The 16,273-nt window shown below is 38.3% G+C and overlaps 1 protein-coding gene across 1 annotated transcript in view; it reads right to left on the minus strand.

Moving 5' to 3' along the window:
- ZSWIM5 (zinc finger, SWIM-type containing 5) overlaps nt 1-16,273 on the minus strand; it is a gene marked incomplete at its 5' end in the record, with an annotated part of 158,640 nt that overhangs the window by 12,289 nt on the left and 130,078 nt on the right. Inside the window, 5 exons of the mRNA XM_010847827.1 lie at nt 11,833-11,990; nt 12,798-12,933; nt 13,148-13,408; nt 14,794-14,931; nt 15,434-15,580. Of these exons, the coding sequence (XP_010846129.1) occupies nt 11,833-11,990; nt 12,798-12,933; nt 13,148-13,408; nt 14,794-14,931; nt 15,434-15,580 (840 nt within the window). The remainder of the gene's footprint in view (nt 1-11,832; nt 11,991-12,797; nt 12,934-13,147; nt 13,409-14,793; nt 14,932-15,433; nt 15,581-16,273) is intronic.

Here is a 16,273-nt window from a genome sequence, read left to right on the forward strand (position 1 = left end):
TTCACTTTCTGCCATAAGGGTGGTGTCATCTGCATATCTGAGGTTATTGATATTTCTCCTGGCAATCTTGATTCCAGCTTGTGTTTCTTCCAGTCCAGCGTTTCTCATGATGTACTCTGCATAGAAGTTAAATAAGCAGGGTGACAATATACAGCCTTGATGTACTCCTTTTCCTACTTGGAACCAGTCTGTTGTTCCATGTCCAGTTCTAACTCTGTTCCTGACCTGCATACAAATTTCTCAAGAGGCAGGTCAGGTGGTCTGGTATTCCCATCTCTTGAAGAATTTTCCACGGTTTATTGTGATCCACAAAGTCAAAGGCTTTGGCATAGTCAATAAAGCAGAAATAGATGTTTTTCTGGAACTCTCTTGCTTTTCCCATGATCCAGCGGATGTTGGCAATTTGATCTCTGGTTCCTCTGCCTTTTCTAAAACCAGCTTGAACATCTGGAAGTTCATGGTTCACATATTGCTGAAGCCTGGCTTTCAGAATTTTGAGCATTTACCAGCGTGTGAGATGAGTGCAATTTTGCGGTAGTTTGAGCATTCTTTGGCATTGCCTTTCTTTGGGATTGGAATGAAAACTGACCTTTTCCAGTCCTGTGGCCACTGCTGAGTTTTCCAAATGTGCTGGCATATTGAGTGCAGCACTTTCACAGCATCATCTTTCAGGATTTGAAATAGCTCAACTGGAATTCCATCACCTCCACTAGCTTTGTTCGTAGTGATGCTTTCTAAGGCCCACTTGACTTCACATTTCAGGATGTCTGGCTCTAGGTCAGTGATCACACCATCCTTTAGCATAGTATATACAAATTTGCATGTCATTTCCCCCTCACATATTAGTGTATCTTGGAAATTATTCTACATCAGTACATAAAGAAATGTTTGTTCTTTTACATGACTGCATAATATCCCATTTATGGATGTACAGGTCCATAACTGCTTCTTTAAAACTCTTAGGTTATGAATGCATTTGGAGCTTATTATATAAAGATAGTTTGTACAAAAGTTATATATAATACTCACAATGGGTCTGGGGCAGCAATCTATAATTAAACACATTATTATTTGTTCAGTAAAAGTATGAATATTCATGCTAGGTAGGATAAATAGCAAAGTTAGTATTGTATTTTTTTGATACAGTAATAAACTGATGGATGAAATAGTGTGATATAGACTAAATACTTGGGACTCTTTACTTCTAAGGAAAATACTCAGTAAAACCTCAAACCAAGCTATGCTTCTAAACATATGCATAAGTAAATACTTCTTCTATCTGGTTTCTTGAGGCTTTTGGACAAAAGGCTTCATCTGCATTGCTATTACTGTCACCAAAGATCAGAGTTGGGAATTTAATGATGGGCCTGAAAAGAGATTCTTTAATGATGAAACAACTACAATAGATGACCTTAAAAAAGGAGTACTTCTAGGATAATGTGTCTGATTAATACAGATTTCTACATAAGCAGTCTTTTTCAATTAAGTAAGCAGCTATAATCCTTTTTCACTGATAAATGCATGTTATTCAAGGCCAATTAACTGCTCATACATTTCCCCCATACTGTCTATGGACATTTTTTTTCATCTGTTACATTTCATAATTGTCATTATTCCTAGCCTCATGCTTACTTGGGATAACACTATTTTAACAATTCTTCTACATTGCAAGGAATGTACAATAGGTATATAACTTAAAATAGTCTATTTTTTGATGTCAGCTTGTTCTAACTCAACACTTCTACAGTCTTAGTAGGTTAAAAATCATGTGAAGAATTTGTTAAAGGATAAGATTCTTGGGCTATATTCATAGAGATTCAGATTCAGATTCAGAATTTGCATTTCTAACAAGTTTCCAGGTCATGCTGATGCTGCTTATCCACGGATCATACATTGAGTAGCAAGGTTCTGACTTACTTAGACTTTTAGCCTATTAACTTTTAATGTAAGTAAGGAGACTACATTAGTGACACAAAACCCTTCACTATCTTTATATACAAGTGCACTTTCAAAGTGAGAGTCTCTGCAAAATATTTATCAATTGTTCCAAGTATCAGCAACTGTGTAAATAGCATAATTAAGGTGTACTTGATCAAGTTTGTATAATAACTCCTTTAGGAAGACTTGGGAGTTACCTGTTTCAAGTATATAGTATGAAAATAAATAAATATTTATATTTGTTCTTCATTGGGAGTAAAATTTCTTGGTTATAAGAAGTTCATGAGGTGTGTGTGTGAAATAGTGGTCTAGGAACGAGTATACAGTTTTCTTCCATTCCAGCTTCCAGTACAATGAGTTCATGTCATTGGTACAGATTATTAAGCCTGATAGAAATGATCTCTTTGATTACTCATGTTTTTTTGTTTACATACTAACAAATAAATTGTGAACAACTCTTTTTTTTTTTTGTTTTACTGCACAGCTTGCAGGATACTAGTTCCCTGACCAGAGATCGAACCTAGGTCCATGGTAGTGAAAGCAGAGTCCTAACCACTGGACTGCTAGGGAATTCTCTGAATAACTTTTGAAACACTATGGACGTTGACTTTTTCTAGCTTTATCTGGCACATCCCAGAACTTTCACCCTGTGTTTAGAGTCCTTAAAATCTCTTCTTTGCTCATCAATCACTGTTAATTTAAGAAAACAGAACAGAGCTATTTCATCAGCAGTGTATACTTGTTCAAGACTAAGGTTTTCATTAAAAATTACCATAACAAATTGTCAATATAATTTTCATCAACTTCATGAAAATAAGTTTTTTCATCATAGTTGTACAGATATTTTATACTGCAATGCTTCTGAAATTTCTGCAGCCAATCTTCTGATATCCTAAACTTACCGTAAAGCTTCAGTCCTTCATGGAATAATCTAGCTTGTTTCATGAACAACAAACCAATCAGTGGCATATTCATACTGTTTCATTGTTGAATCCTTTCAATCATGGTAATGTCAATATCTTCATTTTTTGTCCTCAGAAAATTTTCTGTTCTTCTTTAGTTCTGATCATTGTCCCTGTAAAACTTTAACACTTTGTCTTTCTATTACTTCAAGTCATGCTGCTGCTGTACTGAGCTCAGTTGTGTCCGATTTTTTGTGACCCCATGGACTGTAGCCCACCAGGCTCCTCTGTCCATGGGATTTCCCAGGCAAGAATACTAGAGTGGGTTGCCATTTCCTTCTTCAGGGGATCTTCCCAACCTAGGGATTGACTGCATCTCTTGCATTGGCAAGTGGAATTTTTTTTTTTTTTTTACCACTGAGCCACCCAGGAAGCCCAGTTCAAGTCATATGTGGTGTTAATTCCCACACTTTGCTCTTTCAACTGGAAGAAGCACAAGCTGGAATCAAGACTGCCAGGAGAAATAGCAATAACCTCAGATATGCAGATGACACCACCCTTATGGCAGAAAGTGAAGAGGAACTAAAAAGCCTCTTGATGAAAGTGAAAGAGGAGAGTGAAAAAGTTGGCTTAAAGCTCAACATTCAGAAAACAAAGATCATGGCATCCGGTCCCATCACTTCATGGGAAATAGATGGGGAAACAGTGGAAACAGTGTCAGACTTTATATTTTTAGGCTCCAAAATCACTGCAGATGGTGACTGCAGCCATGACATTAAAAGACGCTTACTCCTTGGAAGGAAAGTTATGACCAACCTAGATAGCATATTCAAAAACAGAGACATTACTTTGCCAACAAAGGTCCGTCTAGTCAAGGCTATGGTTTTTCCTGTGGTCATGTATGGATGTGAGAGTTGGACTGTGAAGAAGGCTGAGCACCGAAGAATTGATGCTTTTGAACTGTGGTGTTGGAGAAGACTCTTGAGAGTCCCTTGGACTGCAAGGAGAACCAACCAGTCCATTCTGAAGGAGATCAGCCCTGGGATTTCTTTGGAAGGACTGATGCTAAAGCTGAAACTCCAGTACTTTGGCCACCTCACGTGAAGAGTTGACTCATTGGAAAAGACTCTGATGCTGGGAGGGATTGGGGGGCAGGAGGAGAAGGGGACGACAGAGGATGAGATGGCTGGATGGCATCACTGACTCAACGGACGTGAGTCTGAGTGAACTCTGGGTGTTTGTGATGGACAGGGAGGCCTGGCATGCTGCGATTCATGGGGTCGCAAAGAGTCGGACACAACTGAGCGACTGAACTGAAACTGAACTGAAGATGTCTTATAGAAACACCTGATCAAATTTTGCACTAACTCTATTTTCTGTGCTATTGATGTCACATGGTTCCTTTTCTACTGATTTTTATCCACAGGAGTATCTTCAATTTTCTGGACATTTTTACAGAATAATTAAACTCAAACTGACAAAATAACAACCATCTTAAAAAAAAAAGCAAACATTTTATTTGTGAATAGCAGAGATGTCTGTGACTGGTAAGAATGTTGAGAAACAACTAACGCCTCTTGTCAGCTGAGGCCAGGTTTTGCTTTCAACTTAGAAAAAAGAATGGATTTTCAAAGCTTTTCAGATTTTGGAATTCCATATGAGATTTGGTGCTAAAGTAATATATTTAATCAGTCTTCTATTGATGGCTATTTAAAATGTTTCAAATATTTTGCAATCGCAAATAAGGTTGTAGTGAATAACTTTGTACAAACATCATTTCACAAATATATTTGTAAAATAAAATCTCTGAAGTGAAACAGCTGGGTCAAAGCATAAATACATTGTAATTATGATAGACATTTGATAGACATGTAGGGCCAAATTGCCCTACGCAAAGGATTACCAATCTACACTCCCACTCTACACCTTTGCAAACACAATGTTTTATCAAAATTTTTCCTTTTATTTTGAAATAATTTCAAACTCAAAGAGAAGTTTCAATAGTACTTCAAGCATCATCTTTTCTCCATGTCCTCACCCCAAACCACTTGAAAGTAACTGATTTGATACCCTGAACTCATTCCTGAGCTCTGCAGTCTATTCCTGGCAAACAAGGACACTCTTCTACTTACCTGCAACAGAACCATCAAGATCAGGAAATTTATATTGATATTTTACCACCTAAGAAGATATGACAAACTAAATGCAACACGTGATCTTGTATAAACATGTGTAAAGATTTTATACAAGATCATGTGTTACATTTGTCATGTCTCTTCAGCCTTTGACAATTTGGAAAAATTCCTGAGTCTTCCCTTGACACTCATGGCCTTGACATTTTTGCAGATTAGTTATCTTACAGAATGACCTTCAGTTTGGATATGACTGATGTTTCCTCATGATTAGATGCAGGTTTGCATTTTTGGTGTAATGTAAGAGAAGTGAGAAGGCAATGGCACCCCACTCCAGTACTCCTGCCTGGAAAATCCCATGGATGAAGGAGGCTGGTAGGCTGCAGTCCATGAGGTCGCTAAGAGTCGGACATGACTGAGTGACTTCACTTTCACTTTTCACTCTCATGCATTGGAGAAGGAAATGGCAACCCACTCCAGTGTTCTTGCCTGGAGAATCCCAGGGACGGGGAGCCTGGTGGGCTGCCGTCTACGGGGTTGCACAGAGTCGGACACGACTAAAGCGACTTAGCAGCAGTAGCAGCACCAAGAGAAGTGATACTGAATTCTTATTGCCTCCTATTAAGTAATACATGATTTTGACTTAACCCATTACTCATGATATATCTATTGCCCCCAAAGTTTCCTTGTGACCCTTGCTAATCCTTTCTTCCCTTCCATCCTAGCCTATACCAGACCCCACTTCCAGAAAACTGCTGATTTTTCTGTCACCATGGTGTGGCACTGCTAGAATTTTATTTAAATAGAATAATACGTATGCACCATTTTTCCTTTAGTCTGGCTTCTTTCACTTAGTGTAATTATTTTGATTCTTCCATGGTGTAGTATGTATCAGTAGTTTGTTCCTTTTCATTACTGAGTAGTATTCCACTGTATGGTTGTTTCAGTTTTTATCCATTCAATCTACTCATGGATATATGGATCATTTCCAGGTTGGGGTTAAAAAATAAAGCTGTTATGACACTCATGTTGAATTCTTTGTATGGATATATGCTTTCATTTCCTTTGGTTAATACCTATGAGTGGAATGGCAGGATCATGTGTGCAGGTGTCTATTTAACTTTCTAAGAAACTGACAAATGGTTTACCAAAGTGGTTTAACTTATGTTCCAACCTGCAATGTATGAGAGCTTCAGTTGCTCTACATCCTTGCCAGTCTTATTACAATTGTTTTTAAAATTTTAGCCTTTCTCTTGTTTTATTTTTTAATTTTTAAAAATTTATTTATTTTTTAATTGAAGGATAATTGCTTTACAGAATTTTGTTGGTTTCTGCCAAACATCAACATGAGTCAGCGATAGGTATACATATATCCCCTCCCTTTTGAACTTCAAGATGTTATTATAATGATAACTTAAAATTTTTCAACTTCTGACTGTTCATTGCTGCTTTATTGAAATACTATTGATTTTTGTATATTAATCTTATATCCTGAAACATTGTTAAACTTATTATTAGTTCTCAAAGTTTTTTGTAGGTTCTATAAGATTTTCTACATAGACAATCAAGTCATCAGAGTTTTGCTTCTTCCTTTCTAATCTGAGTATCGTTAATCTGAGTGCTGTTAAGTGTCTTATTGTACTGGCTAAAATCAACAGTTTGATACTGAAACAGAAGAGGTAAAAGTAAACAGCTTTGCCTTGTTCTTTTATTTTTAAAAAAATTTTAACTTTTAATTTTTTTTGCCCCACCAGGTGGCATGTGGGATCTTAGTTCCCCAACCAGGGATTGAACCTTTTGCAGTGGAAGCTCAGAGACTTAAGCACTGTATAACCAGGAAAGTCCCTGCCTTGTTCTTGATGTCAGGAAGAAAACATTCACTCTTTTACCATTAAGTATAAAGGCAGTTGTAAGAGAGATGCCCTTTATCATGTGGGAAAGTTCCCTTCTATTCCTAGTTTGTTGAGAATTTTAATGTTTTTAGTAGTAATAAATGTTGGATTTTATTAGGTGCTTTTTCTATATTACTGAGATGATCATTTGGGTATTCTTTTTTACTCTATTAGTATGGTGAAATACAGTGATTGATTTTTGAATGTTTTAAACCAACTTTGCATTCTTGGAGGTAAACCCTACTTATTAAAATGTATTATCATTTTAAAAATATATTATTTGGATTCAATCTCTTACAATTTTTAATAAGAGTTTTTGCACCTATGTGCTCATGACAGTTTTATTCTGAGTTTTTGTTTTTGGCTGTGCGGTGTGGCATGTGGGATCTTAGTTACCCGACCAGGGATTGAACCTATATCCCCTGCAGTGGAAGCACAACGTCCTAACCACTGGACTGCCAGGGAATTCCCTGAGTTTTCTTTTTTATAGTTTTTGTCTGAGTTAGGGAAATTAAAACAGAGGAAGTCTTTATCAGGCTTCAGAAGCACCAGAGCAGGCCCCTGACCTTTCTTCTGACCAATCTGGACACTGCCCAGATTCTGTGCCTGCCTGCAAGCACAGCAAGTCAGGCAGCACTTTAGATAAGAAAGGCATTGGGGTCCTGAAATTCTTGAGAGCCTGGAAGTCTGGCCAGCTGTGCCCAAGTAAAAGTGAAAGTGTTAGTCACTTAGTCATGTCCGGCTCTTTGGGACTCCATGGAATCTAGCTTGCCAGGTTTCTGTCCATGGAATTCTTCAGGAAAGAATACTGGCGCGGGCTGCCATTTCCTTCCCCAAGGGATTTCCCAACCCAGGGATCAAACCTGGGTCTCCTGCATTACAGGCAGATGATTTATTGTTTGAGCCACCAGGGAAGCCCAAATCCTAAGACTCACAAGATAAAACAACAGCATTGTAAAAAGTGTAAAGTAAAACCAGAGTTGCATTTTTTGCACACAAACTGATAATATCAGTTTGCAGCCTGTGATTATAAGTAGGAACCCCCCAAACTGCAATTTGAAGTCTCACCTGTGGAGGGGACACACTGCCTGGGACCTTTTCCCAACTGGGACTCCAGACTGCCTTTACTTGGGACTACCCAGCATGCTGTTCAGGTTTGGATTTTGGTCAGCCCAATTTGGTGATGTATGTGGTGTTACTCTTCTCTATTGTTTCTACTTCTCTTTTCTGTTAATGATTGTATATTGAAATTAAGTAATCCTCTGTTAAATACTGAAATTATTTGTGTGTAACAAGGGGTTTCTTTTGTTAATGAATTCTTTGAACCTGAAACAAAGCTAAAGCTTTCGGCAAAATAGCCTGGTTTCGGTATCTGGATAATGATGATTTCACAGACTGAGTTGGGCAGTATTTCCTCCTCTTCAATTTTCTGCAAGAGTTTATATAGAATTGTTATGTTTTCCTTAAATGTTTGGTAGAATTTACCAGTGAAGCCATTTAGCCCTGGAGTTTCTTTGTGGAAAGATGTTTAACTACTAATTCAATTTCTCTGAACTTCATTTCTATTTATTCTTTTATTTTTACTGTGGTAAAATATACATAAATTTACCATTTTGAGCATTTAAGGGTACAATTCAGTGACATTAAATACATTCATATTGTTGTGCAAACATCACCACTATCCAGTTTCAGAACTTTCATCATCTGAAATTCTATACTCATTATATAGTAGTAACTTCTCCTCTCCCTACCCTCTCTATTCTACTTTCTGCTCTATGAGTTTTTCCTCTAGTCTACATGCTAGCTCTATAAATTTATGATGTGATATTGTGGCCACATTATTAAAATGATATCTGCCAGGTTTACCTACTCTATGGTAATTATACTTCTTCCTTTTATGACTGATAAATAGTAATACTTTGTAGAGAGATACTATGTACAGTAAGTCCATAGTACAGTACTATGTACAGTAAGTCCCCCCCACACGAACCTTCAAGTTTGAACTTTCAAAGATATGAATGTGCATTCCATAAACAGGTATGAGTGAAATTTCTGCTTGTCCTCTGTCTCCTATTGCTGATCATTCTTCAGCTCTACCATTTCCTATCTCCTCTCCTACCTCCAGTTAGTACTCTTCTTGCTGGTTCACTTGATGCCAGCCCCTGTATGCCAGCTGCTGAACTGTATGTATTACTGTGCTTTTTAAGGTACTGTACTGTAAGATTAAAAATGTTTTATTTTTTGTTTTCTTAGGTATTATTGTATGAAAAGTATAACTCTATTACAGTACAGTACTATATAACTAGTTGTGTTAGTTGGGTACCTAGGCTAACTTTATTGGACTTATGAACAAATTCGACTTATGAATGTGTTCTTGGAATGGAACATGTTCATATTTAGGGGACTGACTGTAAATATCCTGTTCCTCATCAAATGTTCAACCATTATCTTAGTATCTACTGCTATTTTTTTCACTGTGGCTATTCTAGGTACCTCATATAAGTGGAATCATGCAATGTTTTGTCTTTTTGTGTCTGGTTTATTTCACTTAATGTTTTCAAGGCTCATCCATGTTGTAGCATGTATTAGAATTTCATTCCTTTTTATGGCTAAATAATATTCCATTGTATGTATATACTACAGTTTGTTTATCCATTCATCTGCTGACAGATACTTGAGTTATTTACAACTTTTGGCAATTGTGCATAATGCCACTATTAATATTGGTATACAAATATCTGTTTAAGTCCATGTTTTCAATTCTTTTGGGTATATGCCTACCTAATTCTTATTTATTCTTGAGTCAGCTTTGGTAGTTTACATCCATCAAGGAATCAGTCTATTTCACTTATATTGTTGAATTTATTAGCATAAAGTTGTCTTTAGAATTTGTTGTGATGTCACTTTTCCCATTCTTAAAATTGCTACTTTGTATTCTTTTTTCTTGATCAATCTGGAAAAGGATTTCAATTTTATATATCTTTTCAAAGAAACAGCTTTTTGTTTCATTGATTTTGTTTTTCTATATTTTATTTGATTTCTGCTCTGATCTGTATTGTTTTCTTTCTTTTACTTATTTTAGATTTCATTTGCTCTTCTTCTCTGGGTTCTTATGTTAGAATCTGGGATCGTCAATTTGAAACCTTTCTTCTTTTCACACATAGGTATTAAGTGATAAAAATTTCCTTCTAAGTAAAGCTTTAGCTCTAATCCACAAAATTTTAAATGTTATACTTTTTCATTCAGTTTAAAATATTTTCTATTAATATTTTTGTGTTTTTCTCCCTTTGTTCAGTGAGTTACATGGAAGTGTACCGTTTAATTTCTAAAACTTTAGTGGGTTTTTATTATTGATTTCTAATTCAACTGTGGTTGTCTGGAAAAGATTTTTATTTCAGCTTTTTAAAAAAATTTATTTATTTATTTTAATTGGAGGCTAATTACTTTACAATATCGTAGTGTTTTTTTGCCCTACATTGACATGAATCAGCCATGGGTGCACATGTGTCCCCCATCCTCAACCCTCCTCCCACTTCTCTCCTCAGCCTATCGCAGCTTTTTTTAAACATCATTTTACTTTATCAGCCATGCCACATGGCATGTGGGATCTTAGTTCTTCAACCAGGTATTGAACCCATGCTACCTGCAGTGGAAGTGTGGAGTCCTAACCACTGGACTGCCAGGAAATTCCTTTTACCTTTTTTTTGGAAAGATATTTTCACTGGTATAGAATTCTAGGTCAAATTTTTTTTTTTTTTTAAGAGTAATTTAAAGATTTTTCTCCACTGTCTTCTGGCTTATACACCTTCTAATGAGAAACCTACTCTCATACTTATCGTTTATCCTTAGTATATAGTGTGTATTTTTTTCCCTGCAGTTGCTTTTAAGTAAGATTTTTCTCTTTAATCACTGGTTTTAAGCAATTTGATTATGATGTGCCTTGGTATAATTTTCTTCATATTTCTTATGCTTGAGTTTCAGTAAGCATCTTGGATCTGTGTCATCCTTATCCTGCTTGGAATCTGACACTCCATGACATGCCACTGCCACCCCCACTTCCCATATGGATGTCTATTGTCAAATTTATTATTTTTTCCAATAAGATTTATGAAAAATGTTATCTCAGAGTAATTTTAATTTGTATTTCTCAAGTGAGGCCAGGCATTTTTAATTGTTTAAAAGTCATTTGTACCTTCTTTTCTGTAAACTGCTTGATCATATTTGTTCAATTTTTTTACTTTTTTAAAAATCATTTTTATATTTATTTATCTGTATCTTTTACCTTTTCTACAATGAGCATATATTCTTTTTACTATAGGAAGACACAACATAAAGTTATTTTAAATTTAAAAAAGTGCTTTAAAAAACCCATGTAATTTCCTGGTATCGGAAAAATACTCACAGTCCATGGCAGCTAGTACTTTATTATAACTTATCTGGGGCTTATTCTCACTTCTCTTTGTGATGAGATCTACATAGCTAACATGGAGGATGTGAGCTTAAAAACCTGAATCACTCTGGACTGTCTTATTTTTTGACCAGGGGCCCTAGAAAAATCATAAACTCTCATATCTGAGATTTGGAGCTCCATCACTTCACTGGATCTTCCAGTGGTCCTGGGAAGCTGACAGGTCATTGACAATGATCCCCATTTTATAGATTTTTAAACCAGAGGCTTAGAAATATAAAGTGACTTTATCATATGGAAGGTTAGATTTAGAAGTTACCTTAAAGATGATCTGTTCTCTGTTCTCTGAGTCCTACAATTAGTGACTATGGCAAAACTCTGACTTGGACTCAGGTGTTTATTGTAATAGGCAGTAATCAAAGTGAGGATCCCTGCCACTCTAGGTGCTTAAGGGAAGTCAAATAGCTTCTCTTCTTCAGGAGACTCAGGCTAAGCCTTAGGTAGGTCATGACCAGGCAGGCATACTGGAGTGCTGGAACCTTACATCTATCTATGCTCACCTTTGGCAGCAGTCAGCATGGTGGAGGCCAGTTCACACTGCTGTGATTCCAAGTGTCCAAGCGTGAACCAGCGAGGGTAACGGCTGGGCACCACAGATACCATATGGTGAGGGTGGGAAGTGTCGCCTGAAGAAGTTGAGTTTTCTAGAACAGGTAACCTAGAAGACCCAGGGAGAGTCATCAGCTACCACCCAGACCCTTGCCATTCTGAGCCACCTTAGAGAAGCTTGTTCTTTGCTGGGGAGGAACTGGGAAGGAAAGGGTTAATGAGGAACCTCAAAGGTTTTAAAACCTATGAGTACTGTACTTTATATGAGGTGAGTGCCTGGGCACTTGGAAGAACTCAAGCTGAACAGTTCTTACTGAAAACAGTTCAAAAGTCATCAGATTAGTTGTTAAAGTATAAGAAATATATGCCAAGTAATCTTCAGCAGTCCTTTCAGGTCAAGCTGAGGCACTCTCTCAGCCTTATAGTCTAACTTAAATTCTTCTGTACAGTCTGGTGCATCCTAGAGGACTACCTGCCTGAACCAAGGATTCTATTCTTGTTTGGAGACAGGATGCCCATAGCTCATTGTTCTCAAGTCTTGATATAGAAAGACTTACTTCTACTTCCCCAGATGTATCTGGTGACCTATGCCCGGGAACCATTTCTCAGTTAGATATGGAAGGGCTCAAACCCTTTGTGAAGCTGCCAAACTGGCCCTGGAACAAAGAGACTCAGGCCTTGGATATTCTGTATCTGTTAAAATCTCAGAGGCTTCTTCAACTCACTGAGAATGCAGCCAGGGAACACGTATGTCACTAGCTAGGAGTCCTAGATCAAAGGAAAATATCTGAACCATTTTAGGGCAGGCCAATGGCAGGTCCAATAGAACACAGAAGGAGGGAAAGAAAAGAAAGTGAGACAAACAAAGAGGCTTCTGCTTTGGTGGAGGCATTTGGGCTGGGAAAAGGCTACCCACCTCATGGCACGTAAGGCTAACCTATAGGACAGGTCTGGATCATGAGGCAGCAGAGCTGAGAACAAGTACTTGGCAAAGGTGTGCATGGGAACACTCTCTCGGTGGATGACTTCTCCAAGGCCGCTGAAGGGGCCTCCTGCAGGAAGGAGATAAACCAGCCAGTTGTTTATCTGTGTGCTTTTGTTTTCCTGCCTGACCTTGAGCTCCAGGGTCCCACAAGTGCTTGCTAGCCATGGGAACCTTAGTTACACTTTAAAGTCAGAAATGTTGCTGTACCTGTGCTCTATTAGAGAGGGGAACCTGGAGTCAAATGCCTAAGACTCTGTGCCAACAGTCCCTTCTCTACTTACCTTCCAGTAGTAAGATGCACTGTTTCTGCAGTGTTTGCACTAGCTCATCATCCAGCTGCAGCTCCTGGAGTCGACTCAGCAGTTGCTCCTCATTACGGCACACCTTGTCCTGTGCATAGAGGCCTTCAGGCATCACCCTCTGTTGACCCATCCCCATCAGAGCAACTTCCATGGCCAATGACAGGTAGGACTCACTGCTGTTTGGGCAGCCTGCAGCCACAGGGACATGCTGGTACACAGGGGGTCTGCTTTCATTCATATCTGAGGACAACAGGGCACCAGATTTGTTAGGTCAGGCCCCATGGATTTTTGTGCCTCTCCCACCAATGCACACTTTGGGATACAGCTTGGTCAATAACTAACACAAAGAAGCTAAATAAAAAACCAGAACAGTAATATACTGAAAATAAAAAATAAAAATATACTAAAAAATGTTATACATGGTTCTAAAGATTAACTCCTTCCTAAAATATGAACTGGCTAGGCCAGCTGGAAAAAAAATACAGTCATACCAGTCTTCTGTTAGAATGTTATGTAATACTACAATGATCTATTTTTGTGTCTTTCTTCATTAGAATTTAAGAACCTTCTAGGAAGGGACTTTATCATTTTGCCTTAGGTATCTCCACTGTCTGGTATGTGTAAGGAGCTAAATGTCTGTGGTGAATAAATCCCAAGTACAACCTCAGGTTCTTAAGATGTAAGTGTCATTGTGCAGATGAAAGAGACCAAGGATGATGATTCCTTTTTCAGGGGATAAGAGGGAAGATACAGTAGCCCTGTCTCACATTGAAACCACCTCTTGTCTCTCTACCCAGAGATATTGGAATCCATCCAGTTAAACTATTACTTTTGTGATATTTGCAACTTTAATGTTATTGTTACTTTTTATGCTCCACCTTTGGGTTCTAAGTTTCAGGAGGAGAGCACAGATCTAAAAGCCAGAGTCTTAATTTCTTTTCTTTCTCCCATTACCCATTTCATAAATGTTTAAGGGAAACTATTAAAAGAGAGTTATTGCCCTAACTGCTGTTTTCAGGAACTTGAAAGGCCAGTAGAGACACTTGTAAACAAATTTTATGGCAGTGTGCTAAATACTGTAATATATGCATGTTTACAATACAGTGATAGCATAAAGGAAAAAAGAATCAATTTTGTCTCAAGTCCCTGTTAATTTGAGACTCTACTAAATTGCCTCCCTTTTATTTCTCTTTTGTAAAATTGGTACAAAACCACCACCAGGGAGAATGTTCAAGGGAAACATGAAAGTATTATGTAATTGCAAGGGATACACACACTGCTGATGCAAGTTCTTTTACACTTCCAGACTGTTTTGAGGACCCGGCCTCTGACTTCTCAAATCCCTCTGGTCCTTTTTGTTCCCTTTGGATTACTCTTCAGACATTCACAAGGTAGGAAAGTGACAGGAGCAAAGGAAAGCTGAAGCTGGCAAGGCAAAATGGGTGAACAGGACAGAGCCAGTCCACAGAGTGGGGAAGGAAGATAAGAAAGGAGCAGTCCCAAGGAAACCGCTCAGGGGAGGTCCAGTTTAGATAAGGGAACAAGAGGGGTAAAACAGACTCTGTCATGGAAAAGAAGAGGGCTCCAAAGGGTAGTCTGGGCTTCCCTCAGGCTGACCCCTGTACCTGACACTTCCAGATAGCCATCATCATTCAGGCGGCAGGCCTCAGTCAAGGTGAGAAACAGGCAGCCAATTGGATCCAGGGGGTGGCCCACCCAGCCTTCTAGGTTTGTGATGGTTGTGGTTCCCCTCTGCAACAGTTCTGGAAATAAGCAGGTCAAAGTTTTTGAGAGGGATAAAGACACACTGCTCTCTGTCCCTGCTTGGTCTCTTCATAAGTCTCCTCATCAGTCTCCTTCAGGTGGTGGCCCTGAGACTCAAAGTAAAGCTTGCCTTGGGTTGAGGAGACTGGTAACCAGCTCATCAGCCACTATGAGGCCATGTGGTATGCATTTGGGCTGCCTGCCAATAGCACACGTATGTAGACACAGCTTTACAGTTTAAAAAGGGTCTTCTCATACCAGATCTCAGTGGATCCAACTGTCCTGTGCGAGAGGCAGGCCAGCATTATTATTCCCATTTTACAGATAAGAAAACTGAGATTTATAGAGGTAAAGACAGGGATTCCACACAGAAGGTAGAATGACCTGGAATCCCCTAGCCCCTGCCACACCAGGAAACTGAATGAAAATTAAGTCCTGGGCCTTGTAGTCCCTGAGAACCCCATCAGCCTAAGCAGTTGAGATGGCTCCTGATCACTATACCTTTCTTCTGATGCTTGTAGATTTCCAGCTGCCGCTGCTGCTGCAACCTGAGAGTATTGATAATGGCCACTGTGAGTCTGAGGGCCTCTTTTGGGTAACCATGGGAACGCAGGGCATCAACCCGAGCACAGGCTGTAGGCACATGCTCTATCAGATGAGAAGAAGATATTTTGATTGAGTTAAATTTTCAAATCAGGAAAATTTGTGTTTGACAAAGGGAGACTGTATTCAGTTCAGGTCCTCAAATTTGATCTGACATCTATTGTGTACCAGAAATTGTATTTTATCTTTTAGGGATAAGTCACAGGTACTACCTCCAAGGAGATACACTGCAGCCTCAGCGTAGTGGTTTGGTGTAGAAAGGGGCAAAGAACTAGGATAATAAACTGTTATACCTCTTTCTGAACATGAACCTCAGGAACCTAATGCAGCAATAAACTACTTTTATAGAGGGAAAGGCCTCACTTGTTTATTAATCCTGTTTCCTGAGAACCTATTATGTGCAAGGTAGCACGCTGGGCAAATCAACTACAAAAATGTATAAGAAACGGTCACTATCCTCAAAGAGCTCACAAATAATACATAAAAAGATCATTATAAAACAGTTAAAAAGAAATGACAAGATAGAAATATACACAGAAAGAAAATATTTGAACTGTGTGCTTTATAGGGCAAGTAATATTTTAAATAGGTAGAAAAATAGAAACAGGCATCCCTGGCAAAGAGAACATCTAAATAAAGGCATGTAAGTAAAAGCATAAAAAGTATTCTGGATAACATCTTCCGAGTATGGCAAATAGTTTTGTGTAGAGTTAGGTTATGTGGCTAGAGACAGCCTGG

This window comes from Bison bison, unplaced genomic scaffold (genome assembly GCF_000754665.1).
Source record: "Bison bison bison isolate TAMUID 2011002044 unplaced genomic scaffold, Bison_UMD1.0 scf7180017864256, whole genome shotgun sequence".
Taxonomy (NCBI): Eukaryota; Metazoa; Chordata; class Mammalia; order Artiodactyla; family Bovidae; genus Bison; species Bison bison.